At 42.9% G+C, this 26,979-nt stretch overlaps 1 protein-coding gene across 1 annotated transcript in view; it reads left to right on the top strand.

Annotated features, from left to right (window-relative positions):
• MYO5B (myosin VB) overlaps positions 1-26,979 on the top strand; it is a 151,795-nt gene that overhangs the window by 93,194 nt on the left and 31,622 nt on the right. Inside the window, exons 18-26 of the mRNA XM_026865867.1 lie at positions 5,367-5,478; positions 6,660-6,871; positions 9,459-9,615; positions 11,857-12,096; positions 16,987-17,226; positions 22,350-22,422; positions 23,836-23,984; positions 24,763-24,883; positions 26,004-26,140. Coding sequence (XP_026721668.1) covers positions 5,367-5,478; positions 6,660-6,871; positions 9,459-9,615; positions 11,857-12,096; positions 16,987-17,226; positions 22,350-22,422; positions 23,836-23,984; positions 24,763-24,883; positions 26,004-26,140 — 1,441 coding nt within the window. The remainder of the gene's footprint in view (positions 1-5,366; positions 5,479-6,659; positions 6,872-9,458; positions 9,616-11,856; positions 12,097-16,986; positions 17,227-22,349; positions 22,423-23,835; positions 23,985-24,762; positions 24,884-26,003; positions 26,141-26,979) is intronic.

The raw sequence follows: 26,979 nt of genomic DNA, 5'->3' as shown, positions 1-26,979 counted from the left end.
GATAAATTTTTTTACCAGATTCCTTTAAGAAAAAGAGAAGTTTTAATATCATTTTTTGTGTTCTTTAACCCATGTAAATCATGATATATTCCCACTGAAAGATGAAGCCTCGCGCTCCCTGCTTTGGGTACCTCTGGCTTTATTTTATCATTTCCATCGTACTCTGCACTCTGCCGCTATCTTGAGTAAATTAAAAATGTATAATTGGTTTGAAATGTTACACAGAAGTTAAGAAATGTATTTGTATGTGCATAAATGACTGTGATGAATGAACTGTCTTAAATGTGTAGATAGTAAATCTATCATCAACTTCCGTGTGTAAAGCATGGAAGATGTCTCTGTACTATAAAACTATTAATCTTTTTTATAGAAACTAACTACATAAAGATTAGTCTATAGTGAATTAATTGGTGCAGATCTCCATTAATAACAAAATACTCTTTCAAACAAGTTTCTTAACTTGCTTTTTGTCAAAACCCTACATTTTTCTTCTTGCTGGTTCTGGTGGTTTCCAGTCAGTGGTCACCCACTGTGCCATCACTCTGAGTAGCGTTGTCATGGCAGTGTCTTTGAAATACTCTCACTGTAGTTGTTATGTATGAAATTTATTGCTTAAGTATTCTTGGCATTTGGCTGCTTCCTCTGGTTGCTGGAGCTGACTGTCAGATGCAGCATCTTTGTAAGAATTCAGTATGAAATCACAGCTGCTACACTCTATAAACATTAAACAATCGTAATTTAAATGTATCATGGGCATCCTTGGAGATATAGATAGATAGACAGATATAGATATAGATATATTATTTTTTATATAATATGCCTTTAGCTGTCTCACAGTCATTTCAGGGAAATAAAACCTATAAATGACTTTGGCTACCAGCAGTTCTGTTTGCCCACTCCTAACAAAGGTGTCATATGTAAATGGAGGAAGGGTTTACCTTCATTCTGCTCTTTGAATATATTCCAGATAATTTCAAGCCATGCCAGCCTGCATGTTTTAGAGCTAACTGAAAGGCAAATCTGTTCTGCTTGAGGTAAATAAGGCAAGAGAAATTTTCTCCCTGGACCACAGTTTCAAAAATAATGTCAAATCTCGGCTCAGATATTCAACCTACATGTCCCCAGATGGGCTTTGGCTCCTATAGAAAGATCAATATAGTCCAGTGCATAAAAAACTGATCCCTTCAGAGGATGGTACCACGTGGTGCTGGCAGGATTTCTTACACAAAGCCAGGTTCGCTCAGCACATGGTGCTGGTGTGGTCTTGGGTGACAGAGGGCAATTAATTTATTTACCCTGAATGGAAAGATTTTGCATTCAGTAATTTTAGGCCACTGAAATAAACCGTATTATGGTTAAGGCACAACAGCTTCAAGCTCTTCTTACAATCCTTTCAGCTCTTCATTGAGTACTGCTGAAACAACATTGCTGTAATCAGCCTAAAACAATAGGTTGGAGATATTTTGGGCAGCTGGTGACCACTTGGACAGATGCTTTTCAGGGGCTTCCTCAGGAGTCAGAATTTCACCCCCAGTTTCTTACCCGAAAGCTCCCTTTAACTGGGAGGCTGCAGTAAATCCAGCTGGCTCAGAAGCACGAGGGCTGCCCTTGGGTTTGTATCCTTGTGATTCTGGGCGGGAGCAGCCCCGTTGCTTTGCACCCAGTTGTAGTTTTGTGTAAAGTATCCAAATCTCGTTCTTTAAACCACAGATCCAAGGCTTAATTTGTGACATGTGTTATGGTTTATTCGCTCTATTTCCTGTAGATTACAAAGAAATTCTTGGGTTGACCAAGTGTTTCCATCTCTTGGCTGAGACCTTGAGTGTCCTCCTTGCTGCTCAAGCCCCAGGAGTGTTTTTTTCACAGGCATAAGTTATTTTCCTGTGTCCTTCCATTCCTTTTATTGCCCCTTTTTTTTAGTAACTGTGCTGACTTCAAAGCAAGATTTTGATGTTCGAGGTCAGTTGTGCTTAATCTCAGCCCTGAGATTTTTTTTTTTAATTTTTTTTTTCCTGAGGAAGTTTGAGTAGTATCTGTCCAGTCCTTCATGCCTCCTTCCTTTATCTCAGTTGTGCAGGTACCAAAATCCTCCTGGTAACAGCTCTTTGCCTATTCCACTTCTCTGGATCTTATAACTTGATAATTATAAGGAATTTATTTTTTTAGTGACCCTTGGAAGTCTCCAGCTCCTAGCAGTGAGGCGTGCTCATACTGTGTGTTCGGTGGCAGCGTCCTGAAAACCCAAGATCTGCTTTTAATTTAATACCTGTCAATGAGTTGAACTGATATATAACCTTCCCATAATCTCTCCTGACCTGCTAGGTTGTGGGGTAACACGGCACATCTTTTGTCTTGTGCTAGGAATTGCTTTGTGGTCTAGCATGAGGGAAATAATTATTCTCGCTTTTCCTTTTCTATGCTGAAGATGCAGCTGTTGAACCTAAAAAAAAAGATATATGTGTGCAGAAGAATTAAAAAAAAAAATGTGTGTACAGCAGAGCATTGCACTTCAGTATTTCTGCACCTGAGAGATCTCCCTTGTAAGGTTGGGAGATCATGTTTGTTTCTCTCGAAGCACTTAGTTGTAAGGTAATTTTATGCTGCTTTGAACCTGAAGTGGTTTAACCAGGCGTGCTACATTAAACCCAAGGGCTTTAATTGTTCCTTTCTCTGGGGGGGGATCCTGTAACAGCACCTATGAACCCCTGCAGCTTTCTTTTGCTTGTGAACTGGGACTGCAAATATTCCAGTGAAACTTGTGAAGGACCAGCTGAGCCCCAGCATGGCAGAGCTTTTGTCTTTGTATTCTGTGGACAACAATGCAGGCAGTGTAATCTCAGGACTGTCATCTCCTGATAAATCAGTGAGGATGGTGAGAGCGGCCTCGCTGCAGCAAGGGTGAAGTGGTGTTGTGCCGTGGAGGTGCAGCGTTTGGCTGTGAACCTCTGAGAGATGTGGGCAGAGGACTACAGATTCCACCAGCCCAGCAAAACACCCCGACAGCAATCAGTGAGCATATTCCCTGCTGCTTTCAATGCCTCACGTGAGACTTGCCCCTAAAAAGTGAGTTGTGTTATTTAATGGAAACAAGTGGACAACCTTTTTAACATCTTCTAAAGGAGAACTCCAGCCTCTGAAGAGAGACCCTCTATGTAGTGACTTATGGTCTGTTTTTAAGGAACTTCTGCAGGTATCCGACTCTTGTTTGAAAGCAGCTGTGGGATCTGCACCTCTGTCTCAGTGCAGGAAGATGATGGATATTGGTGCTTTCCGCCCAGCTTGGACCCATGCCCTCTGTTACACATGTTGCCTCTTCACCATCTGCTCTTTGCTGGAGGAGCCTGGGTGGCACTTACCGGATGATTTCTTCCTCCAAATAGCAGCAGTTAATAATATCAGCCCCTGATACTATAACCCTCTGGCAGGTTAATGGGAATACTCCCTCCTCCTCTTTTCCCCCTGGCTTGAGTAATACCTGAGCTAGGCAGGAGGTCTCCAGCATCGTGCGCTTGGCTGCGTGCCTTGGGCACTCTGTGCTCTGCTTCTCTGATTGGGTTTGATCTGGAGCTACGTAAAACCTCAGCTGTGCTTAAAATAAAAACGGGTTTTATTTGCGCAAAGCAGAAGGATTAAAGTGCGGGTACAGAACGGGCAGTGTCATTATAAAATGGAGGCATTTAGCAAGCAAGGAGTAAGCAAGTTTATACTTAAACCCTGTGTGACATGAGCCCAGAGTCTTGCACAGTCTTTGTGTTGAGTTTTGCAGTACCTCACAGCAGAGAGCGCTCCCCGTAGCAGATAGCACAGTCTTTTTTAGTGATGATCCAATAATTGTGGTCATTTGAGAGTGGGCAGCCTTGACTGTCTAGTCCCAGGGCTATCCCATGTAGACAGGGGTAAAATTATCACTAAATCTGGCTGCTCCAGAACTACTCAGAGCGATCTGAGCATGGCATCTCATCACAATTTTCTTCTTGCTTCTGTCTCCAGGAGCCTCCAAGCTTACCTTTTTGCTTCAGGTGCAATGCCTTTCCCATTTTTGCCATTTCCATATTCTTTACAAAATGTGTCCTGGATGAAATGTGTCCATGTAGGAATTGCGTGGCACTTCCCAATCCTTAGCAGTCTTTTTTCTTTTGGTTTTTTTCTTCCTCCATTCTATTGTAAATACTTTCATCTACTATGCTCTTTCAGAGTATTGCTTTTAATTGAACTGGCTTTCCTCCACTGTTGCATTTGCTGGATTGATATGAAACTGTTAGTCACATATTTTGAAATATGTACTATATTACTGGTATGCTTGTCTTACCAAATGCCCCAGCCTTCAGGAAGTTTTATTAGGGATGAAGTATTTCATAGAGACAGCAGTCTTAAACATGGGAGGTGCTCAGGTGGTGTGATGTCTCACCCAGCTCCACCACTGCAAGCTGGCTGGTGTAAGGCCCTGTCACAAGCATCACCCTGGTCCTTTGAAATTTATTTTGCCTTTTTTTCCCCCCCCCTCTCTTAATCTCTGGAAGTGGAAAAAATAGGAAGAATTGGGTATAATAACACAAAAGTAAAGGCATGCATGGGGCTGCTGGGTGGAGAGATATAGCGTATGCTCGTCTGACAGGACACCCATGTGAGTGGGGATCAGGCTCACAGAAGGTTTTGTTGAGTGAGGGCAGAAATCAAAATCTCTGCAGTTCTCTCCCATCTTCCTTTGATGTTTTTATGCATATTTTTTAAAAAATAATGATGGCTGTACTTAACGTTGTTGGAAATGCCTAGTATATTTCAATTAAACTCAGGTTTTGAGGGGTCCATAACTCACTGTGTTAATTTGGAGAAGGCTGAAACTCAGCAAATGCTGAACCAATTTCAGGATCCAGCCTTCAGTCCCTACATCTAGCAGCTGTGGCAGGAGATGATATTTCCTGGCAGTAAGATTCAGTGCTCTAATTCCTTCAGTTAGTGTAGTGTGTTTGGAAACTTCACTGCTGGTGACAGTGAGGCATCTTCCAGGTGGATGCTTTGTCTTCTCAGAGTCCATAGACTTTGTGTTTTGTCCTTGGAACTCCTCTGAACTCCCACAACTCCTCCCAGGTTCCCCTTTTTACATACGTTATTGCAGAGGTGCAGCCACCATCACTAATTGGCTCGGCCTTGGCCAGAGGTGGGTCCGATTTGGAGCCGGGGAAGCTTCCAGAAGCTTCTCAAAGGGGCCACTGCTGTAGCCCCCTCCCCTGCTACCAAAACACCTGCCATTCACTCAAACAAGGACATCTCTCAGTATACGGGTTTCATATTTTGACTTGCCTGTAACGCTTTATTTTGAGGAAATAATGCCCAGCAGGCTAATCCTGTGTATGCTTTGCTTTCAGATGGTCCTACCACAACTTTCTGAATAGGTATCGTGTTCTTATGAAAAAGAGAGACCTCTCTAAGAAAGACAAGAAGCAGATCTGTCTCACCCTGGTGGAAGAACTCATTAAGGTGAGCTGGGATCAGATCTCTGGCATTGATTTTTACAGCATGGAAGCTTGTGGCTTTGATATAATCTGAATTGATTTTCCTGCTCCTGCTTCACCTGCTGCTTGTGCAGGTGCTTCTGCAGCCTAGGCAGCCTGGGGCTCCTTCCAGAATGAGACAGTCTCACAAGGAAATAGCGAGAGCAAACGTGACATGGGATCTCTTGATTTCACCATTTCAGTGCTGGTGAAGTCCAGAGTTTGCTGTCACTGGCTGTACATGAACACCTGGCCACCTTTAGAAAATTTGTCCCCCTAATCCCTCCTTCTGCTTTTGTCTAGCCATAGCTGGAGCATATTTTAGAGGTCCAGCTTTGGACAACATCATGAACCGCAGTCAATCATTAAAGGCCTCTTTGCACAAATGAGTAAGAGAAAAGTGCAATAAATGCCCTATCTTGGTGTGTGAGTGACTTTTAATAGCCACCAATATGTAGAAGAAGCATCCTGTAGATTGGGACTTTTTTCCCTTAAGGAAATAAGAAGTCTTTCCCACCTCTCCTCACCAAAACCTTACTACTCATGTATTATTTTTAAATCACAAGAGTTCACACAAAGGTTTCTTCCTGTTGCTTTGCTGTTGAGCAGCACAGAATGTCCACAGCACCTTAGCCACATTTAAATTTTTGATCTCTGTTTTTGTCATGGAATTTTGAGGAATTTACTCAATTGGGTTCCTCTCTGCAGAAGCTGTGCTCCTTGTGCACCACGTGTTTCCATTAGCTACAGGGCCATTTTCAGTGCATGTATGACTTTGCAGATGTAAGCCTTAATCCGTTTGAGGAAGAAGTCTTTCCTTTAACTCCTCTGGCATGGAATTGCTCTATTTAACATTAAAAAAAACCCCAAAAAACAAAAAAAACACAAAAAACCCTCACAAAAGCCAAAATACATTAAAAATTTATGTCAATGTATAGAACTTAAGACTGAATCCTAGTGCTGCATTCTTCAATGAGTATAGAGAAGCCCAAGTACTTTGGGGTGTAGTAATATCTTTATCACCCAGTTAAGAAGAGGTGTGAGTTGAGCTGAAAAATGTGATTCAAAGTGGGTTTTTTTAATCTGTATCTACTGAGCAACATAGATTGAAAAAAAGAAAATTGTTTGCCTTTAATTAAATTTAGTTTCCTTTTTGCTTTTCATAAGGATCCAGACAAGTTCCAGGTTGGACATACCAAGATCTTTTTCCGTTCAGGCCAGGTGGCATATCTGGAGAAAGTGCGAGCAGCTAAGTTGAGAGCTGCCACGATCATGATTCAGAAGACAGTGCGGGGCTGGCTACAGAGGGTCAAGTACAAAAGGCTGAGACAAGCTGCAATCGTCATCCAGCGCTACACACGTGGGTTCCTGGCGCGGAGGTGGGTCCTGGGAAGCTTTCCGAGGAAGGGCTAGCTGGGAGGTCAAGTGGAAAACCGCTTCTGGACACTTGTATTCTCTATCTGTTCCATTGTGTAGACTTTAAGCTTGGGAGTTTTGTATGAGAAACATTGAAAATGCTCTGCATGGTGTGTTGTTTTCATGGGGCTGAAAAGCAAGACCCATATTCTGCCTGTAGGTACCAATATGGTGAAAGTTTCTGTGCTAAAGTCAGGACGCATTCCTGGACCCACTCTCCAGCTTTATTCAGGGTCAAGAGACCAAAACTCTTTGTCTTAATTTGATTTCATACCTATATTGATTTAATTTCTCATCTATAGGCAGCTAGGCTGTAATCAGATGACTGAAGTACTTGGAGATATTTAGGTGAAAGTGTTTCACAGAACTAATATTTTTCTGGGACTACCTCTGGCAAAAGGCAGAGTGACAACTTTGCTAGTTGGTATGCACTCCTCTTCTGCAGGAACCAGGTTTGTGCCTTCCTGATATCCAAAGGGAGCTCTCAGAATTGATTTGCTGTGTCCTTTGTAATGAGAAAAGTCACTCCAAATCACAAGCACTGGGGCTATTGACAGTATGGAATAATAGAGCTCAGTGTTTAACTCTTCGTGTGCAGGAACCTCAGGCTTCCTCGCGTCAGTGGCTTGCTGGTGTCTCGGTAGATAACGCTGCACTGGAGAGCAGGCTGCTGGTAGGAGATGTGGGGTGGGTGTGAGGGAGCAGTAAATCAGTATTACAGCATCCCAACACACAGGTCATCCTTCGTCATGTGCTCCTTATTCCTGTCAAGCGCTGCCATTCTGCATCTAGCCCAGCTGGCTTCAGGCGCTTCGCAGGTAGAAACACGGAGTAGATTTGAGTCCTTTCAGCTTTGTTTCCCTTCTTGTTTTCTTCTCAGAGAAGCTGTGCTGTGTTAGGTATGTCGTTTGGTTTCGAGCAGCAATGTTTTCACTGGCTGTGAGTTAGGTTCTGCCCATCAGAAGTGCTGCCACATAATCTGCAGCCCAATTAACTCTGCTTGCCCTTGGGCAATGTGAGACGCTGCCTGCGTGCTGCAAGGCTCCTGCACAGTCCTTTCTTCACTCCTGATTGCTGGATGAGAGTTGATTTCTATCAGTTATTGAAACAACTAAAGGGGAAGAACTTCCACGTTCCTTCCAAGCATTTCCTCTAAATCATACTGTACTTTGGAAGAACATCAGAGGTGCTAACTGAACTTGTGGTATTTGTGCTTGTGAAAGGGATTGGCATCATGGAGAATCCAGGGATGAGAAGGTCTCAAATAAGCAAAGCTGGGCAGTTTGACTACTTTTTTAAAACTGAGAAGAGATTTTTCTTGTCCTCAGAGGTGTATTTCTCTAGGCTTGTGGCTGCAGATCCCTCTCAGTGGTCTTACAGCTCACTTGAAGATGAGGCAAATGAGACCTAAGCAATAAGAAGAAGGTTAAGAGAAACGGAGACTCAGTCATTAACTTGAGCCTCTCTTATGGGCTCTCCATGCCCACCTGCAGACTTGGACTCTGTATTTGACTTTGCATCAGCTGACCATCCCTCTAAGGAGGGGATGAGGAGTCCCAAAGTGAAGGGGGTATGAGCTCAAAGAGAGTCTGGGAGGAAGCAGATGATCTGAAACCACCTGCTGCAGTCTTTCTTCAACATGATTTTTCAGTTCACCTCTTTGTGCTGGTTTCATAGCGATGGATGTCATCTGAATAATTGCTTTATCTTTTGGAAACAGACTATCCCTTGTCCTCTTTAGTAAGCTCTGGTTCAGTGGGTCCTAATAAGAAACTATTGTCCTTGATGAAGAGAATACATAAACCAATCCGATATGGCTCTTTTGGTTTTGATACGCTTTTCACAAAATAAAGATGAGAATCTAATATCTATATAATGCTTCATGCTGAGAGCAATAAATTAATAATGAATTCATCAAAACAAGCTAATTATCAAATTAAATTGAGGTTTTATGGGCATTTTTTAACCTGTGTAACAGCAAATTGAATGTGAATTCAGTTGGCGAATGGGAGCAACATGGCACAGAATTGACCACGTCCCTCATTATTTACTCTCTGAATTGCTTGGGGCTCTGCTCGTGAATGTTGCCAAACCAGTGCGCACTGCCTTGAATGTCAAATCAATTTGCTGCTGTTTTTATTGAGCCGGTAGATGACCCATGCAATGCTTTCTTTTTGTAGTCAGGGAAGTGATGGAGCCAACCTGGACGTTGATTAGCTTGAGCACGTTCAGCAGAGTGTTCAAACCAAGGGAAAAGCTGGGAAACACTTGTTTTTAACGCTGTTTATGAAAGATGAGGTGTGTTGATGTCTGGTTCCAGTGCTCCTGGGGGCCATGGATGCTGTCTGAGTGCATGTGTGTTCCCATTATTCTATCGGAGACATGCTATCTGCTGTTCTTATCTCAGCCCTACTGCTGGGATTGTCTTTCCTGAATACCGCCAAGCTACTTTTGGACAAAAGGTTATTCTCTCTGTCCAGTTTAAAACTTATTACAGCAGAAAGAAGGGGAGTTTAGTTTTAGTGCTCATCTTTTCCCTATGCTTTGCAGGCTTGCTGAGCACCTGAGGAGGACGAGAGCTGCCATCATCTTCCAGAAGCAGTACCGAATGCTGCGGATCTTCCGAGCTTTCCAGGGGATCCGCAGCGCAACCATCACCATTCAGGCTTTTGCTCGGGGCATGTTTGTCAGGAGGATTTATCACAAGGTATGACTCCACGAACTTTCTTTGCATTAGAAGAGAGTAGGAAGAGCCTTTATGTTTACCTCTGCTGGCATAGCACGGTGATGTATTTGATGTTTTGATGTTTTACAAAGCTGACAGCCTCTGGCGTTTCTGGAGAGCACACGGTGATAGTGAGCATTGCCATTTAAAGCTGTGCAAGCAAAACTGATTTTGGCAGCAGCACCTCAGCAGAACAGCTAAATAAAGTTAATCATTCGGATGCCGGAAGGCATTGAGGAAATCTGGAAATGTCATTTGATCTAACACTCTGCAAAAATCTCCCTGGCAAACTGAATTTGTGTCTGAGCTGTGCTGCAAGTACTGTTTCTAGTGTGGTAGGAAGACCAGTAGGGTCTGTCATGGAAGGCATCAGGTCATGTATTGATATAAACACCTCTTTAATTAGTTCTCTCCATTAGCTTTCTGTGTTAAACCAGGAGCTGAAAGCAAGGAAGTGAAGGTTTGATGGCAACAAATGATACAGTGTCAGGAAACCGAGAACAGCTTTGGGGAATCTTCTGTCCACTACTCAGACCCAGCCTTACTTTGGTAGCCACCTAAATTGACACCTAATTGTGGTCACGAAGTCTGAGGCACAGTGAGTCAGGACAGGAGAGGCTGCTCCTGATGATGTAGGTTACCTGGACACCTGGTGACCCACCAGAGAGATTAGGGATGTCCTCCAAAACAGAGCAGCTGCATGCTGGTGATCAGAAATTTTGCTGCCACTTGTTTTTCATCATCTGTTTTTTAAATCAGAAGCCTCTACAGGGGAGACAGCTGGTCCAGCATTGAAACTCTCTGAGATTCAAGGTGACCCAAAATCTTAACAATGCGTAGAAGCTGTCTGAAGGTCAGGCCTCTCAAATCTGAACATCCTTAATCTCTGGAGCACCTGGATGTAGGTGTTGGATATAAATGTCTGTTCAAGGGCATTCTCAGCAACAGATGCAGGGCAGCAGGTGATGTTCCATGAGGTCGGGGCATGCCCAGTGCCCACCAAAACTTTGCTGTGAGTCTGGAATAGGTCTCCCAGGCAGTGCAGTAGGGTTTCTTCTAGCTCTCTGGGCACCTCCAGCTTTCTCCGTCTGTAAGAGTGCCAAGGCTGGAGGCATACAAAGCTCATTTCAGAGTAACTTCTGCTGTATCCTAAGTTCACACAGTCCCTTTATTCTGAATTAAAATTTGCAAGTGCAAAGAAAGCCTTAGGAAGAAACGAGTTTGTAAGAGAAGCTGATATGGTACCTTTTGTGAATCAACTTACTCCAAACTAAGAACAGCAGTGTCTCGTAATCTTTAAATCCTCCTGCTATTTATTTCCTCAAAATACTGCAGCATAGATCAACATAAGAAGTTTATTAACAGCATACTGGTTTATCTCTAATATGTCAGCCTTCAGTTTTAGAGGAAGGAATGAACTGCCACCTATGGAAAAGATTGCTATAAAGTTTTCATAAGAAATTCAATGCAAAAGTGCCAGAATTTTCAGAAAACCAGATGTAAGTTTCTAGAAATCGAATCATGCAAGAGAATTGGCTGCAGGCTGTGATGAAAGGACTCCAGGGTTTATTTGAAGGTTATCCCCATGATGAGAAATACCACCTGGACAGCATTTATCTGCAGTATAACTTACCATAATGCAGGGGTGAAACACAGAAAAAAATCTGCAAACCTGTTCTGGTGTGAGTTATATCTGATGCTGAAGGGACTGTAAGTTTATTGCTAAGTGTTGGTGTGTCTGCTGATGGCTATTTTATTCTGCTGTCTGTGGATCTTGTGGCTCTAAGCACTATTCTGAGGTGATCCATGAAGTTTCTCATTTGAGCCCAGATGTCCCCTGTCCCCATCGAGTCCTCTACTCACTAGCCAGGACCATATCCCCTCATTTCACTGGCCAAGCAGGTCTTGACTCTTTTTAGAGAGAAGTATGGCTCTGAGGAGAGGACTGTAAGTGTTCTGCCTGCATCAGTTGAGTGCAGTGACTGGAAAAACTCCCCAGGAGCAGGGATGGAAGTACCCCTTGCTGTCTATGAAAGAGGATGCAGCCTCTGTCTCCAGCCATCGCCCCCTGCACCTAGCAGGACACTCCTGCTTGGAGGAGAAGCCCTTTTGAAGGCAGAGTAAAAAGAGTGAAGTGCCATGTTGCAGGCAAACCAGGACTGCTTCTACCTTTACAGGTAACTTTTCTCCTTTGATTGTCCCATTTCTGCCCATGTTTTGCAGATCCTCGTGGAGCACAAAGCCACCATCCTCCAGAAGTACGCCCGTGGCTGGCTGGCCCGCACTCACTTCCACCGAATCAGGAGTGCCACCATCGTCCTGCAGTGCTACTACCGGTGCATGAAGGCCAGGCAGGAGCTGAAGGCACTGAAGATCGAGGCCCGCTCAGCTCAGCACCTGAAAAAGCTCAACATTGGCATGGAGAACAAGGTGGTCCAGCTTCAAAGGAAGATTGATGAGCAGGTACGTCCTGAGCTGTGCTGGGACACATGTGGTCCTGGTTCTGGTTTGCCTTTCTTCTGTTGTCCTTCCTAGGAAGGATTTTATCTTCCTATGATGTCTGGGAAGGATATCATGGTGGTGGCAGCCTTCTGGTACTGCTGGCCAGACCCTTGTAAGGGTGGGACTCCGCCACGGAATTGCAGATGCACTTGGATCTTGGGTCTCCACCTCATTGTCTGAAGAGCTTGCTCAGTAAGCTGCAAAAACTGCATTGTAATTGTGGTGAAAAGTGCACAGAAGGTCTTAGAGGAGGAAGATAAAATGGCAGTTTTGAAAGCTGTTGCTTGAAAACCCAAACCATCTCCATGTGAGATCCCTGTGTCAAACAGGCTTTGGGCTGGATTGTTCCATTACACTTTCTGCTTTTCAAGCACTGAGGATGCAGAGTGTCTGCCACAGTTTGTGGTACTGAACTGTATGTCTTTTCACATCACCTGGAAGGTAAACGCTAAATTGGGTAAGTACTCACTTTGCCAAGTAGTTTGAGCATGATTGTCTTACTGGATATAACAGCTCTTCAGAAGCAAGAGCCATGATGATGGGTGAGATGCCGCAGCCTAAGTGATGGATACCTGTGTGGATGGCTTGAAGGTCTCACTCTGACAACCTGATCACAGAGAGGTCTTCATCATATCACTCTTGTCATTAATGAGCTGCAGAATAGTTGTTTGATTACAGTTGTTTGATTACGTGCAGGAGGAGGGTTTTCCCACCTACCAACATGAGTGTGCAAGTTACGCTGATAAATACCGTCACTGTTGCTTCCCAGTGCTGTACAAGGCCTTCAGGGATAAGAATGGCGGAGTAGGTCCCAGTTCTATCCACTAACATTAATGGAGAGATTAATATCCACCTATATCCTTAAAATGCCCTTTTACAGGCAGCAGAAACCTTGTCTGTAAGTCAGGATACCTCCTTATTTGTAGTATCAGGAATTTCAGTTTATCATTGAGTTTCAGATGTTGTCAGGAATGCTTACATGTCCCAGGCGGTTTCCTCGCTGCCTTAAATCTCTCCTATCCCCGTATGACACGAGAGGTCCTGCCAGGAGGAAGATGAGAAATGACTCTGCGTTGGCTTCGATACTGCAGAGTCAAGGCACCCAGGGATTTGCCTTACTGCTGGCTGCTTCCCTTGCTGTATTAGCTGGCTGCAAACCACACACCGCAGTAGAGCCTGACTTTTAAACCCCTGTGTTTGATTTTAAAACGCCTCCTTTTGCATACTTATATTTTGCAGGCAAACCATAGCTTAGGAACGGAAAATCTTGGGCGTAAGGTTTTCTATATATTTATATATCAGAAACCTGTTTGATATGACCCTTCATCTGGGGGGTATTTGGTGGAATTAATGAGTATGAATCATTTCAGGTCTATGTATTTGGACTTAACTCATGCAGGGAGCATGAACGTCTGTGTAGGTCTGCTGAGCTGCTGGACTTGGTGGTGGAGCAGCAGTATTAATTATTTTTTTTTTCTTCCTCTCAATTCCTTGTCATTTGCTGCTAGAAAAAGTATGGGGGTGGAACAATAAAGCAAAACCAATCTTTGGTTAATGTGGGCTTTCCTGTTGTGGGTTATGAAAGCAGCATAAAGGTCTGCTTTAGGGAAGGAGCCATGGAGAGCTTTTAAGTAGGCAGAAATAATGGGCTGGAGCTTGTCTTGATCTCCCCTGGTCTCTGGGCAGACGGTTTTGAAGGAGTTACTTTGATGCTTTCTGTGTAACTTTTGCAGGAAGGAATTGCTGCTCTGTATTACTGGTGGTAATCCGTCCAGTGATCTAATTTTAACCATTGTTTCAGGACTGACAGGTTTCTCTGGGATGCTTTAGAACTGCTAATGAGCACCGTTCCAGTAGACTTTCTTTTCAGTGCACTGGATTTTTTTTTTTTGTTTTCTGGCAGCAGTGAGTTTGTTGCATCATAGCTTCCCTGAAGTATCTTGATTTCAATCCTTGCTAATCTATAAACATGACCTTTCAAAATGCCAATTAATTTAAGAAAAAAAAAATAAAAAAATTGCAGGCAACCTGGAGAGCTGCAGTTGTATCATTTTCTGACTGTGGAAGAAAATGTTTCTATTTCTGCCACTTTAGCTCATGCATGAATAGAGAGATGCAATACTCCATGTGCCCCTGAGGAAGAGATGATCTTTCTTTGAAAACTTTAAAACCTATTATTGTACGTCAGCCTCAGCCCACATCCATAACTGGGCCTATTTAATTCAGTTTCTGAGTCAGGTGAGGGATTTTTTGCACACACAAGAAAGGTTTAAATCTGTTTTGCTGCAAAATATCTACACTGGACCACTTTTATATATATCCACATTGGACCACTTTCTTTTTTTAATTTTATTTTTCTTTCCAGTTAAGTGAGTTTCTTCAAATGTGTATGTTGTAGCTGCCTGAGACACTTCTAAGGCTGTTACCTAGTTTGGTGTTACGTGTTTGTGCAGCCAGTATTAGGATCACAGTAAGCTCTCTATGCTGTCCCTGCAAGCGACAGCATCTCTGTGAGAATTTATTGTAAATAAAAGTAGTTTGGGTAACAGTAGTGATGAAGTTGTTGCCTCTGCTGCTGGTAGCAAAGTAAACTCTAGATCAGTTCACAGAACCAGAGTGGAAACCAGGATTGTCACAGCTCTGTCACATTCTATATGTGACATATAGAAATGATTTCTATAAATCATTTAAACAATGATTTAAAATAAACCACGTTCAAGTTTAACGTGGTCTGGTGAACAATCTCCCATTGCAGCGGGGACCAGTCATTTTGGTACAACACAGTAAATGTTCTCTCATGCCTCTAGCAGCTAATAACAAGAAAAATAATTCCTATGCATTTATCTTGTGCCTGAGTTGAAATCTCAGTTGGCTGTTATGTAATATCATATACCTAAACCTTGGGACACAAAGCCGTGAAATGTTGTGTGTGGCAGAATAAGCATAGACTGAAGGAAGCATCAGAAATTTGTGAACCGGAGTGATTATTGCCATTCTCTGTGCAGCTTTTCTCTCTGAATGGATCTCTTTGGATATGGCTTGGGTCATGCAGAAATGTTAATTCCTTAATAACACACACTGAATTTTGATATTCACTAATAATTCGTTACAGGGGAGCAAATGGAAATATGTTAATCTCTCTCATTTACTTGTTTTCAATTTTGAGATGTGTCTTAATCTTGCTTGGGAGTGCTGAGACTGCAGCGAGAGAGGAATGCTTTGGGAGGTCACCTGGAGGGGGGACAAAAGGCTGATCAGAGCACTAGTAGAAGAAAGGATCCTGTGATCCACATTGGGAATCTAAGAGAGACTAATCCGAAGTATGGGTGGGGTTTTCAGTATCCACCGATTCACCTTTGTACAGGGGCCTGTCTGGTCTGGAGGAACCTGTGTAGACCCAGATGATAAAGTTCTCTACTTTCATGGGTGTTTTTTCCTTTGCCAGGCTATAAAATTCTTTGAAAACTAACTCTGTTGTACAGGAGCTAATGGGAGTCCTGGACCCTATTACAGAGATAGATCATATTATTTGCATTGAAATTTTTTCCTTGCTTGGCTCTGGTGAACATCTTAGAGGAAGAAGTTGCATCTCAGGACCTGTGACTTAGCAACTTTACTGCTTATCCTGAACGGTCAAAACCTGTGTACCAGGTCTCTAGTCCATTGATCTTTTGAAGTTATACATTTGTGTCCTCTAAGACTTTCAGTTTTTGGCTTCTTCATCTCAAGGTTTGTTTTAGCCTCCACAACAACCAAAAACTTCTGGGTGGAAGGAGCAGTTTCTCATGAGCTGCTGTAACACTGCTGGTGACCAAAGCTCTGAGAAGCAGCAAAAGGCTAAATTGCAGATGACCAGTTCATGTTGTCTGGGTAACAGTCTCTTGCCAAATGTTTTTTCAGCAAGATCAGGAAAGGCCAAACCTAATATTTCTGATACATCAGTGAAATACCTACCCAAGTCCCATCTCAGAAAGGAAAGCCTTTTGGATCTGTGGTACAGTGAGCCCAGATCTTTAAAGCTGTATTGAAAGGTGTCAAAAAGGAAACTTTAAAAAACAGACTACACTTCAAATTTCAGAACAGTTCTTTTACTTTTGTAATTATCTACCTAATGTTAGCAAAAACTACATGGTAGGCTCTTTACTGAAGCTCTCGGTCTGTTGTGAATTCACTGTTATTTCTGGAGCTGGCTGATAATGATGATGCTTTATTAGTTACAGTGTAGTTCCCGTTGACTTTGATTTGAACCACAAGAATCAAATGAGGCTGCTGAATTTTGAGGTCTTAAAACTTGGGAGCAAATCATTGCTAAAGTGCTTTAAAATAGAAGATCTGAGCAAATAAAAAGGTGATTGGGTTGACATATGACTTAAGGCTGGGGTTTAAGGAGCTCTTTGGGCTTGAGGCTGCAATTATGCTATGGTGCATTGTCACCCCAGGTTTCTGTGGGCACAGGAGTCAGGAATAAAAGGATAAACTGCAAACCCAATATTACAGACCAAAAAAAAAAAAATTGCAAACCAATTGTATTGTGCTACGTTGTTTGGAAGCTGTAATAAAAGTGTAGTTTTTTGTTTGGATGCCAGTGTTACCAAGCGTTGTTTACCATTGCTTCAAGTGTAACATCAATTTAATGAATGCTTGTATGATCATTACCAAAATATTACTGAGCTTTTGTCACAGTTTTGAAATTGTTTTTAGCTTTGTTAGCATATGCATGGAAATATTCATTATCAGAAGTTTATTACTCACCATGCTCAAGGATTCTTAACAGTTACTTTTGTAGTGCATAGTGCATGCAGCAGTCTCATTTATGAAAGTATTTTCTTCTTTTTGGGTTGTTGGCTGCAGAACAAGGAATACAAGCTTCTGAACGAGCAGCTCTCTGCCCTCACATCTGCCCACTCCTCCGAGGTGGAAAAGCTGAAGAAGGAACTGGTGCAATATAAACAGAGCCACCAGGGTGATGACAGCCAGCTTCTCAGCTTTCAAGAAGAGTTGGAGCACCTCCGGCTGGAGCTTGAAAAAGCTCATGGCGAGAGGAAGGTTGTGGAAGACACCTACATGAAGGAGAAAGACCTACTGAGAAAGGTACGTCTGTTTGTCACATCTCACGTTGTGCAGGTCTCCTGCAGATGGTTGTACTGGCGAAAGCTCACTCTTCTTAAGTCTGAAAGGTAAAGAATTTCTATTCTTTAAATAGGATTTTTTCTTTTTGTCACTGAATGCCCCTAGAATTTGCCTTTTGACCAGGTCATGGGGCAGCAAGGGCAGGTGGACATCCCTGCAGGAGCAGCAGCTGCCCCATGTCAGGAGGATATCCCATCTGGATGCTTTTTGCACTGCCACGCATGAAGAAATTCCCCGAGCCCAGGCCTGTCTGGAAACAAGGGCACTTAATAACCATGGATATGTCAGAGCTTTGTGTATGTACAGTGATTCTTCGTGGCTTTGTGCAAAATATTGGAGAAGGCTGTTCATAAATATGAGGTGGATGTCCTTCCTCAGCCCAGCCTGGTGTGGATCATGAGGGCTCAGCTTTTGCCATGCAGTCCATGGCCACTGCAGCTGGTTTTAGTGACTGGTGTTGTAGGTATATGCAGTGTGACCTGTGAGGAGACTAACTCGTGCCTCCCGAGCAGAGGTGTTACTCCAACACCAGCAAGGCTGGTTGTTACGAGCCTCGATAGGATTCAGAGCTGTGATGAACACTAAACATTTTTATTTTAATTTTTTTTAACTCCTCCTTCATGCAAGCTCCTATACTTTCTGGATCTCTTGAGGTGGACGTCGTCCAGTGCTGCCACCACTGTACAGGAAAGTGTTGTAGTGGAAGGAAGAGACTTCAGAGTGTAGAGGGTTTTTGCAAGTAGTAAAAATTTACCTTTTACCCTTAATTTCTTTGCTGTTCAAGTTCATTCTGAATAACCTTCATACCCATTCTTATAACCTAAGGCACTAAGGTGAAGGGATTAGTTCCTGCTGCGAATGCTTGTGACTGCTCAGGTTAGATCTGTGATCTTTCTTCTGCACTGACAATTGAAGTGGTTTCTTCGATCCTGATATTGGAAAGAGCTTAGGACTTTCCTAGCCAATACTTGCATAGAAAAAAAGATGCTTTGCAGCTCTTACTCTAGAACAGCACTTTCTGTGTGACAACCTGAAGATGAGTTGCTTTTGGAGATTTAAAAAAAAAAAAAAAAAAAAAAGATCTGGGGTTTGCTGCGTTTTTTGTTATGGTGGGAGAATGCCCAGATGGGGCCCTTCTAGAGCACTTCAGCCAGCAGCACCTGCCCTGGCCAACCACCCCTTGGGCATAAACCCCCGGATAGTGGGTGTGGTGAGTAGCTCTGGGGACTGTGTGGTCAGGATAACTTCATCTGAACAACTAGCACAGCTGAAATGCATTTTTGGGTGCTTCTCAAAAGGGCATTCACCCTGTGCACCTCTGGTCTCTCGGCTGGACCAAGAGCTGTCAGGAAAACAGTTACTCCACTCTTTGCACATGTATTGCACCCGTGCAGGGATGTATGGAATCAGTGATTTTCCTTTGTCCAGCACAAAATTAGAAGATCTTTTTTTTGGCAGAGGGCTCAGTTCATTAGCTGACTGCAGCACAGGCTTTTAGAGACTGAAAGGATGCTTTATTTTGAAGGTGATGCAGCTGGGGAAAAACTGCCACTCTTTGTTCTTGATTGCAAATCCCCTTCGAGCAGTCAGGAAAAAAAGGTTGATTTAATGACCAAAGAAATGCTTTCAAAAAGCATGGAAACAAAGCAAAATCTTTCCTTTGTTGTAGAATTGGCTACAGCATAGTTAATACTGTGGACTTTACCGTGACAATAGCTGGTTTAATTATAAAACAAAGCATTTCTTCTGAGCAGTGCAGTCTCCCATTTCTGACATTAGCTTTCAATTGCTCCCTTCAGTTCCTTGTCGGTGGGAGGACAGAGAAGACCTGTTTTCTTCCTGGAAACATTCATTTAGCCGAAACACTTTCTGAGAAAAAGTCTAATAGAGATTTTTGGGTGGTTCTAGTAACTACTGAAAGTGTGGGAAGTGTCATGAAACTGAATTCAGGCGAGAAGCACTTTTACCTTCAATATCAAGATTACACCATGGCCATGGTTGTAGTGGGATGCATTTGCCCTGGAGATGATACCTAAAGTCATCAGACACTTCTGAGTGAGACTGAGACAACAGCCTTCATTATATCGATTGGAGCTGGAGCTGCAGTTTCTGCAAATCCATACTGATTATGATTTTGTTACTGAAAAAAAGTACTTTAATCTCTTGCCTTATAGCTTTTCTCTCCAACTCCTTAATTTTAGAATAGCTCTTCTTACTCTGTTTTGCGATAAAGTTTAAAACGTCAGATCTGGGTGAGTACCAACAGCTCTTCCAACAGCATTTGGTAGCACCTAATCTTCTCACTATGAAGTCGGATGATTCAAAGCTGGGCCAGGAATTTTATTAGGAAAATCCTAAATGCCATCATCCATTCCTCACAAGATCAGGTGAGCCCTGGAGCCAGATCTCATGAGCAGGTGGTTCCAGTGTAACACTTAAATAAGGGCTGAAGCCCTCATGAGTGCTCACTGCTCAACATCTTCCATAGAAATCCTTCAAAGCAGGTACTGTTGCATTTGAAGCACCTTCAAACGTCTGTTTTCTATAAAAAGATGACAAAGGGATACAAAAGGTATCAGCGTAGGTACCAGAGATGGACTTTGTGCTGTTTGGCCATTGTGTAACCTGCTCCACTTGCCTCTACCCGTGTTTAATAGATTGTTTTTATTCTCATTGGGTTTGAATTACAGCTTGCTGCTCTTTCAGGTGGAAACGTGGATGTGATAAACTACTTCAATCACATCTTAAAAACATCTATACCCAATCTGGGTTAGAAATTTTTAAACCTGGGATTCTACCAAGTCTTTTGGTTCTAAAATATCCCCCAACGGGGTTGAAAATACTTCAAATGTTTGTCTTGTTTTGTTTTCCTTCTGTCATAACTTTGTCCTCTGGGCAGAAGAGTTCATTATCAGCACCCACTGAAGAGCACTGGTAAAGTAATGCTGTTGCATTTAATCTTTTCCCTGATGAGATAAACAAGTGAAGTTCCTTGCTGTCCCATTGCAGCACAGGTTTTCCTTCCTTTCCATCACTCTTGTAGCCCTTCTCCAATTTTTTAAGAATTCGTCTGAACTTGAAGGCACTAGTGCTGACCTAATCGCTGCATGTCTTCTGTGATGTTTATTTGAAGTGATGTACAAATGAGGGAATGTAGTTGATTTTGGTACAAGAACATTAAAATTGTGTCTCAGTTCAGAGCATTTAAAACACCAGTAGCTCTGCATATCTTAAGTTTGTGTTTTCTTCACTTCATAACTGTATCTCCAAACTCCAACCTTCTTATTGCATGTATAGAGAGAGATGCAGGAGGTTATAGTCTGATGCAGAGAGCTGGAGTAAATGAGCGGAGAGCGAGGGGTAGTGGGGTCTTCTAGTTTCTGTGCTCAGGGTATGACTGCTTCAGTTGTGACTTCCAGTAAAATATTCATTGTGCTTTAATCCTCACCATTAATGTGTATCTGGCTGTGTGAACACAGGTAGTGTGCAGGAAGAGCCACAAAACCACTGGTGAAATGTAAAGAGGACCCAGGGGATCTCCTGGTCCTCCAGCAGCACCCAGGCAGAGGCATGCAAGCGGGGACACAGGCAGTGCAGAGCTCGGTCCTTGCCAGACAGAAAAAGGAAGAAAAGATCTTGAACCTGCTGCTTTCGCCTGTAGATATCAGGGATTTTCACAGTGTGCTTTGATCTTTCCCACAGCAGAGCAGGAATCTCAAGGATGTTCACTAAGGTGCCCCTGAGCCTCCCCCAGGCCTGTGTTGTCTAAACGCAGACATCAAGCACACAAAACTAAACAACGAGTATAATATATGTGGGTTTTGACACCCCAGCTGCAAGTCACTTGCATGTGTTTACACTCCTCCTCAGTCTTCTGTTACATTCCCATGCTGGCATATGCAGTATTGAATAAAATACCTTGACTTGATCATGCTTGTGTGGAAGACTGAAGTCTGTGCTAGGAATGCATGCCAGCTGGGCTGCCTGTAATTTTTTTCTAGTGGTGGCAGCAAAATTATTATTCTTGGGCACTGAAAACTTCTGTTAGGGTGTGTACAGTGGTGTTTATCTTTGGCATCTTGAAATTTTTCTGCTGTGTGGAGCTCTTTCCTATGCTGTGGCTAGAGGATGTGATGGAGCAGGCACAGGGAATGACATTACACGAGGGTGATGCGTCAGTTTGTTTCCCACCTGACAGCAGTAGAATCATCCTGTTTAACTGTAGCAGCATATTTCACTTGGTAATGTGGTGTTTTTGTGTTTAGAGATAACACTGTTGAATGCATCAGAATTCCAGGATAGGTAGCTGTGAGCATCAGTCCAGCCACGTTGTTGTGACCAGTGGCCATTTTTAATAAAGAGGTAGTTTAAAAATATATAAAATAGAATTTTGCAAGATTTAATTTCTGTTTTCATTAATTTTTGCTAGGCAATCATCGGTGTTAATTGCTGCATATGCTACTGTTACATTACCAAAGGCTCTGGTACATGCCATGCTTCACTGTGCTAGAGGTTCTGCAGCAGTGTGAAGCATTTAAGTGGCTGTAATCGTATTAAATGATTTAATATACAACAATTTAAAAAAGCCCGAACTGTCTAGTATTAGTGTTCACATTCCCTGTGCCCATCTTAAGTGCCACATTGCTTGAAACAGTCAGCAGATTTTATTTTTTTTTTCCCCCAACAGCAGACAGTGCTATGACTCGAAGGCAGCAAAAGAGGCCTCTTGAGATGTGGAAATAAAATTCTGAGTTGATATCCTGATCACTTGCAGGAATTTCATTCCTGCAGATCATGGTTGCCAAGTCCAGCTTCTTAGTATTCTGTAAGATTCTGCTGAAAACATTAATTTCAGGGAGAAATTCACTCAGGAAAAGCAAAGTTAGTCTCTGTTGTTGCAGTGCAGCTCTGCTACGCTTCAGCTCCTGATGTACAAAGGATAACTGGCAAAGCACAAGGGGATAGATCTTTTGAACAGCAAAGAAAGCCCAAACAAAGCTCCCTGTCTCAAGCCAGGTGAAATGTAACCCCTCTGCAAAGGCTCTGACCTGCAGCAAGCAGTAATTCTTTGCCTTGTTTTGTAGCGTATATCTGACTTGGAAGAAGAAAATGCTCTCCTGAAGCAGGAAAAAAGCACGTACCTGTATCAATATGAAGGTGAGAAAAAATGCTTATAGCATCATAATGCCTCCTAAACAAGGAGCTTACCTGTTCTCCCCTGAAACTTGTTTATCCTGTGTGCTTTTCTTAACTTGAAAAGTGTTATCTTCCCACACCCCTTCTTCCTGGTGGTTTCTGTCATTGTTTAGTTGTGCAGGTAGTTCTGTTCGTGCTGTTCTGCTGGTGGTTGGTAAGACAGAAGCTGATTTAATTGGCGAAATATGGAATAAAGTACCTAAAAGGGCTTTTTAGTTCAGTTTTGTCACAGCATTTACTGCCAGTGGTGCAGGAGGCAGGGAGGCTGCTGGGGGTGGAGAGTGACAACATCCCAGGATGGATGAACAAAGGATCCAAGGAACAGCACTGTTAACAATATTAAGCTGTGACAAAGGATTTCTGTAATGTGACAGTTGTCTGTGAGTGTTTTTTAAAGCAGAGACTTAAATGGTGAGACATACATAGAAGAAAGTAATCTGGGAAAATCCTAAGAGAGAAGGAAACTCTCATGCATGTATTGAGCTTTTATATTTTTTGTCATCCTTTTCAGCTTTTATTTTGTTGCAGGATTTACAGAGAGCATCATGCATCATTCTGTGGCTGTATCTATCACTGCTCTGTGGTACTCATGAAGTACCCTTTGTTCTTAGCCCAATGCAAAATAAAGGAAGGAAAATAACATGTTAAAAAGAAACTTGCTGCAAATATTTCTTTTTCTCTTATGGGATGGTTTGGAAGCATTGAAGCTCCAGGAAACCAAGTGGAGGGGCTTTGTTTGGTGTTCACCCTTCTAAAAGAACACACGGACTATATTTGCATGGTTTCTCAAAAAAGGGAGGAACCAGATTTTCTTCCAAAGTATGTTTTTAACAACAAGAAATAATGTATTTAGATATAAAATACTTTCAACCCCCCAAGTCTTACCATGGTAAATGGTTGATGGTGACATGGGAAAGGGATGCTGCTGTTGATTTGCTTCTATGCCAAATCTGGTGGTGGGGAACAGGCAGAAAAGTCTTTAAATGCAGCGAGTACCAAAGGCACTTAGACATTAATGTATTTCTGTACTGTGCTGGTCTGGTCTTAAGTGGGTTTATGGCTGGCTTGTGGGAGCTGGCGCTGGCATAGTTAAGTTAAGCATGACTGATCTCATAGTTTGTAGGTGCTGGCAATTTTTCTTTAACTCAAAGGGCAGAGGACTCTGCTCTCTGAGCAGGAGAGCTCAAGCTGTTCCAAATGGCAAGGAGACAGATCTAAATTATAATAGTCTCTAAATATTAGAGAATGCTTATATGTATTTTAAAAGTTCTCAGCTGAGAGCATTTTATTAATTAGCCACTGTTATTTCAGATATTTACAGGAAGTTCACTTCAGAGATGAAGATCATATTTTTTTTTTTTTCTTATTTTAAAGACGGATTTACACAAAGCATGATTGAGGAAAATGGCCAGATGAAGAAAGAGCTGGAAGAAGAGAGGTCTCGTTACCAGAACCTGGTAAAAGAGTATTCGAGGCTGGAGCATTCGTATGACAACTTGCAGGATGAAATGATTCTTATGAAGGTAACAAAAGTGAAATGATTCCTTTTTCTCTTGTGACCTGAACCTGAGGTTGGTGGCTGGATAACATGCCTCACTCATCCCCAAAACAATAGAACTGCCATTAATGTGAGTGAACTTACAATGAACTTGTACACGGAAGCCAAACCATATGTCTGCCTTCAGAAAGGAGCTTGATCTTTCACGCTTCTCTGTTAACTACAAAGATATCTGTGAATCTGAGCAAAAGCTGGGTCATGCTTCTTGGTTTGCTTTTTGTTCCAGTGATGTTCCTGCATAGGTGTTGGGTTGCAAAAACAAAACAAAACAAATCAATAACATGACTTCAGAATTTCAAAAGGCAAATTTTTAAGGTTCAGCTATGCTGAAGTGTTGGAAGAACTGTTGGAAAATTATTAGAGTGATGCTGGGTTAGGTGCAATGTTGAGTGTTTAAAGGGAGCCATAGAGGATGCTGTAAACAGCATAAGCTTGAGCTCAGATTTGCGTGTTCACACTTCACAGGAATCTGGTGTTATGAAAAAGCTTTAATTTGTGCAGAATTTTTAAACTGAGCTTTTGTATCACTTCACATTTTATTGTAAACTATTCCTCTGTGTTAAGAGGAATGTTACAGTAGGGCATATGAACTAGAAAATGGAATTCACTATAAGGTGACAGTCAAGGCTTTTGTAAAGGTAAGCTTAATACATAGACACGTATTTGCTCTAAGAAACAATGCTTTGTGAGGAATCCTTCCTCAGACACTGAAAGCATTCTATATCTGCATCGCTCTTTGGCAGCAAACAGCAGGGCACAGAAGAAGCCCATCCAACCAAAGCAGTTTAGAGTCCGACTCCAATTACCCATCCGCATCGACCTCTGAGATAGGAGACACCGAGGATGTAATACAGCAAATGGAGGTACAGTAAATCGGGCAGGCTCGAGGGAAGGAGAGCCTGCTCCATGGGGATGATTGATGTGGGTCTTGGGGCACGCAGGAGGAACGCAGGCTGGACTATAGCGTGAGGGGTTGAACTGATTTCCTGCTACAGAAACACCTTGTTGTTGATTGTGCGAGAGGGATTGCAGGGTTGCGATGCTGTAGCAAATGCTGACTCCTTTGTGGGGTCAGACTTAAATGGGGCTCTAAATATAATTAAGTGTTGGGTTTTGGCCCTGCCAGCTTAAAAAGACTGATGAAGGTCCGTCGAAGGGGTCAGCATTGTTACATGTAGTTATTCCTAGCACCGATGGCAGTGACTGTTTAGCCGTTCTTTTCTGCAAGGATAACAGAGTTCATTACCCTGAATGTTTTAATTCCAGTGCGTCTTTACAGATGTTTTGCTGGCCAGCACAGCCTCTGTAATCGTCTCTTAATGCAGAAAAGAGCAGCATAAATTATTCCCTGGCTATCAAGAATCAGGTGGAAAAGGGAAATGTGGTTTTTGCTTACATTTGCTAGACTAGGCTGCTTTTTAAACTCCACTTTCCTGACTCGAGAGCATGCATGGATGATGGATGTTCCTAGAATCTGCCACCCCAGTGGCAGGTCTGTATTCTGTGTCCCCCATAACTATGCCTGCAGCAACCCGCACTTCCCTTTGCTGGCTGCTTTGTTACGTTGCTTTAGTAGTTCTGAACTGCTCTGAGAGCATTTGCTAAAGTCAAAGTAATCAGCACTGGCCATGCCCTAATATAAAATATTCCGGGTGAAGCAAATTAAAAAACAACTAATAAATATTTGGCTAGGAGGGATTAGTAGGGCATTTTTAATGTTCTTAGCTGTGGCCCCTGTCAGCCCACTTATTTATTGAGCTGTTAAACATTCAGTGATGTAATAAAATGAGTCAGCTGTTTATTGACATTAAAAATAAGTGCTTAAAATGGGGAGTTTGAAGGGGGTCTTTGAAAGTTCATGCCTGCCTTAGCCCCTGTTAGTGTCTGTGGCTGGGGTTGGTGCTGATATACTGTCAGGGTGTATCTGGCACTGTGTATGGTTATAAAACTTAACCGGGGTCTTCTCTTTTTTGCCAGGCTCCTGAGATTGGGGTGGAGAAAGCTGCTATGGACATGACAGTTTTCCTAAAGCTACAGAAGCGAGTGAGGGAGCTCGAGCAAGAGAGGAAAAAGCTGCAAACCGAGATAGAGAAGACAGAGCAAGTGAGCAAGACATCCCAGGTAGGAGATGTCTTTTCATTGATACTAATATTTCATGTTGGTAACTGGCTTGTCTTGGTTGCCTAAGGACACATGATGTAGGAATTGAGGTTTGACAGTAACATGTTCAAGTTAAGAGGCAGCAAATCCATCTGGAAAATGTAGAGAAAGTTTTCTGGCAGTTAAGGACAATCGGGCTCAAGAATGGATTATATTTTAATTTTATTTTCATAAACTGGTTATAACAGATTTAAGACAGTATCTTAACTATCTTGAAAGCAATAAAAGGTAGAATTAATTTTTGTGCATTTTACTCTGACTACACTGATCCCATTTCCTTCTCTTTTGAGAAATTTGAAGCGTGATTTGAGTTTTGTTAGCAAAGATCAGAATGAGGAAGGGGAACATGAGGGTGGGGAGGCTCTACATGGGGATCTGGCCAGGCTGGAGCCCTGGGCTGAGCCCAACTGGGGGAGTTTCACTGAGGGCAAATGCCGGGGGCTGCCCTTGGGCCACAACAACCCCCAGGGGGGCTACAGGCTTGGGGAGGAGTGGCTGGAGAGCTGCCGGTCAGAGAGGGACTGGGGGGGTGAGAATGAGCCAGAGTGTGCCCAGGGGGCCAAGGAGGGCAACGGCATCCTGGCTGGTGTCAGCACTGGCGTGGCCAGCAGGGCCAGGGAAGGGATCTGAGCCCTGGGCTCGGCACTGGGGAGGCCGCCCCTCGCTGAGGGGGTTCAGTGTTGGGCCCCTCACCCCAAAAAGGCCATTGAGTGACTCGAGCGTGGGCAGAGAAGGGCAACGGAGCTGGGGCAGGGTCTGGAGCACAGGTCTGCTGGGGAGCGGCTGGGGGAACTGGGGGG

Source organism: Athene cunicularia, assembly GCF_003259725.1.
Source record: "Athene cunicularia isolate RWA chromosome Z unlocalized genomic scaffold, athCun1 chrZ_part1, whole genome shotgun sequence".
NCBI lineage: Eukaryota > Metazoa > Chordata > Aves > Strigiformes > Strigidae > Athene > Athene cunicularia.
The sequence above is the reverse complement of the archived record's forward strand: the minus strand, read 5'-3'. Positions and strand labels throughout refer to the sequence as shown.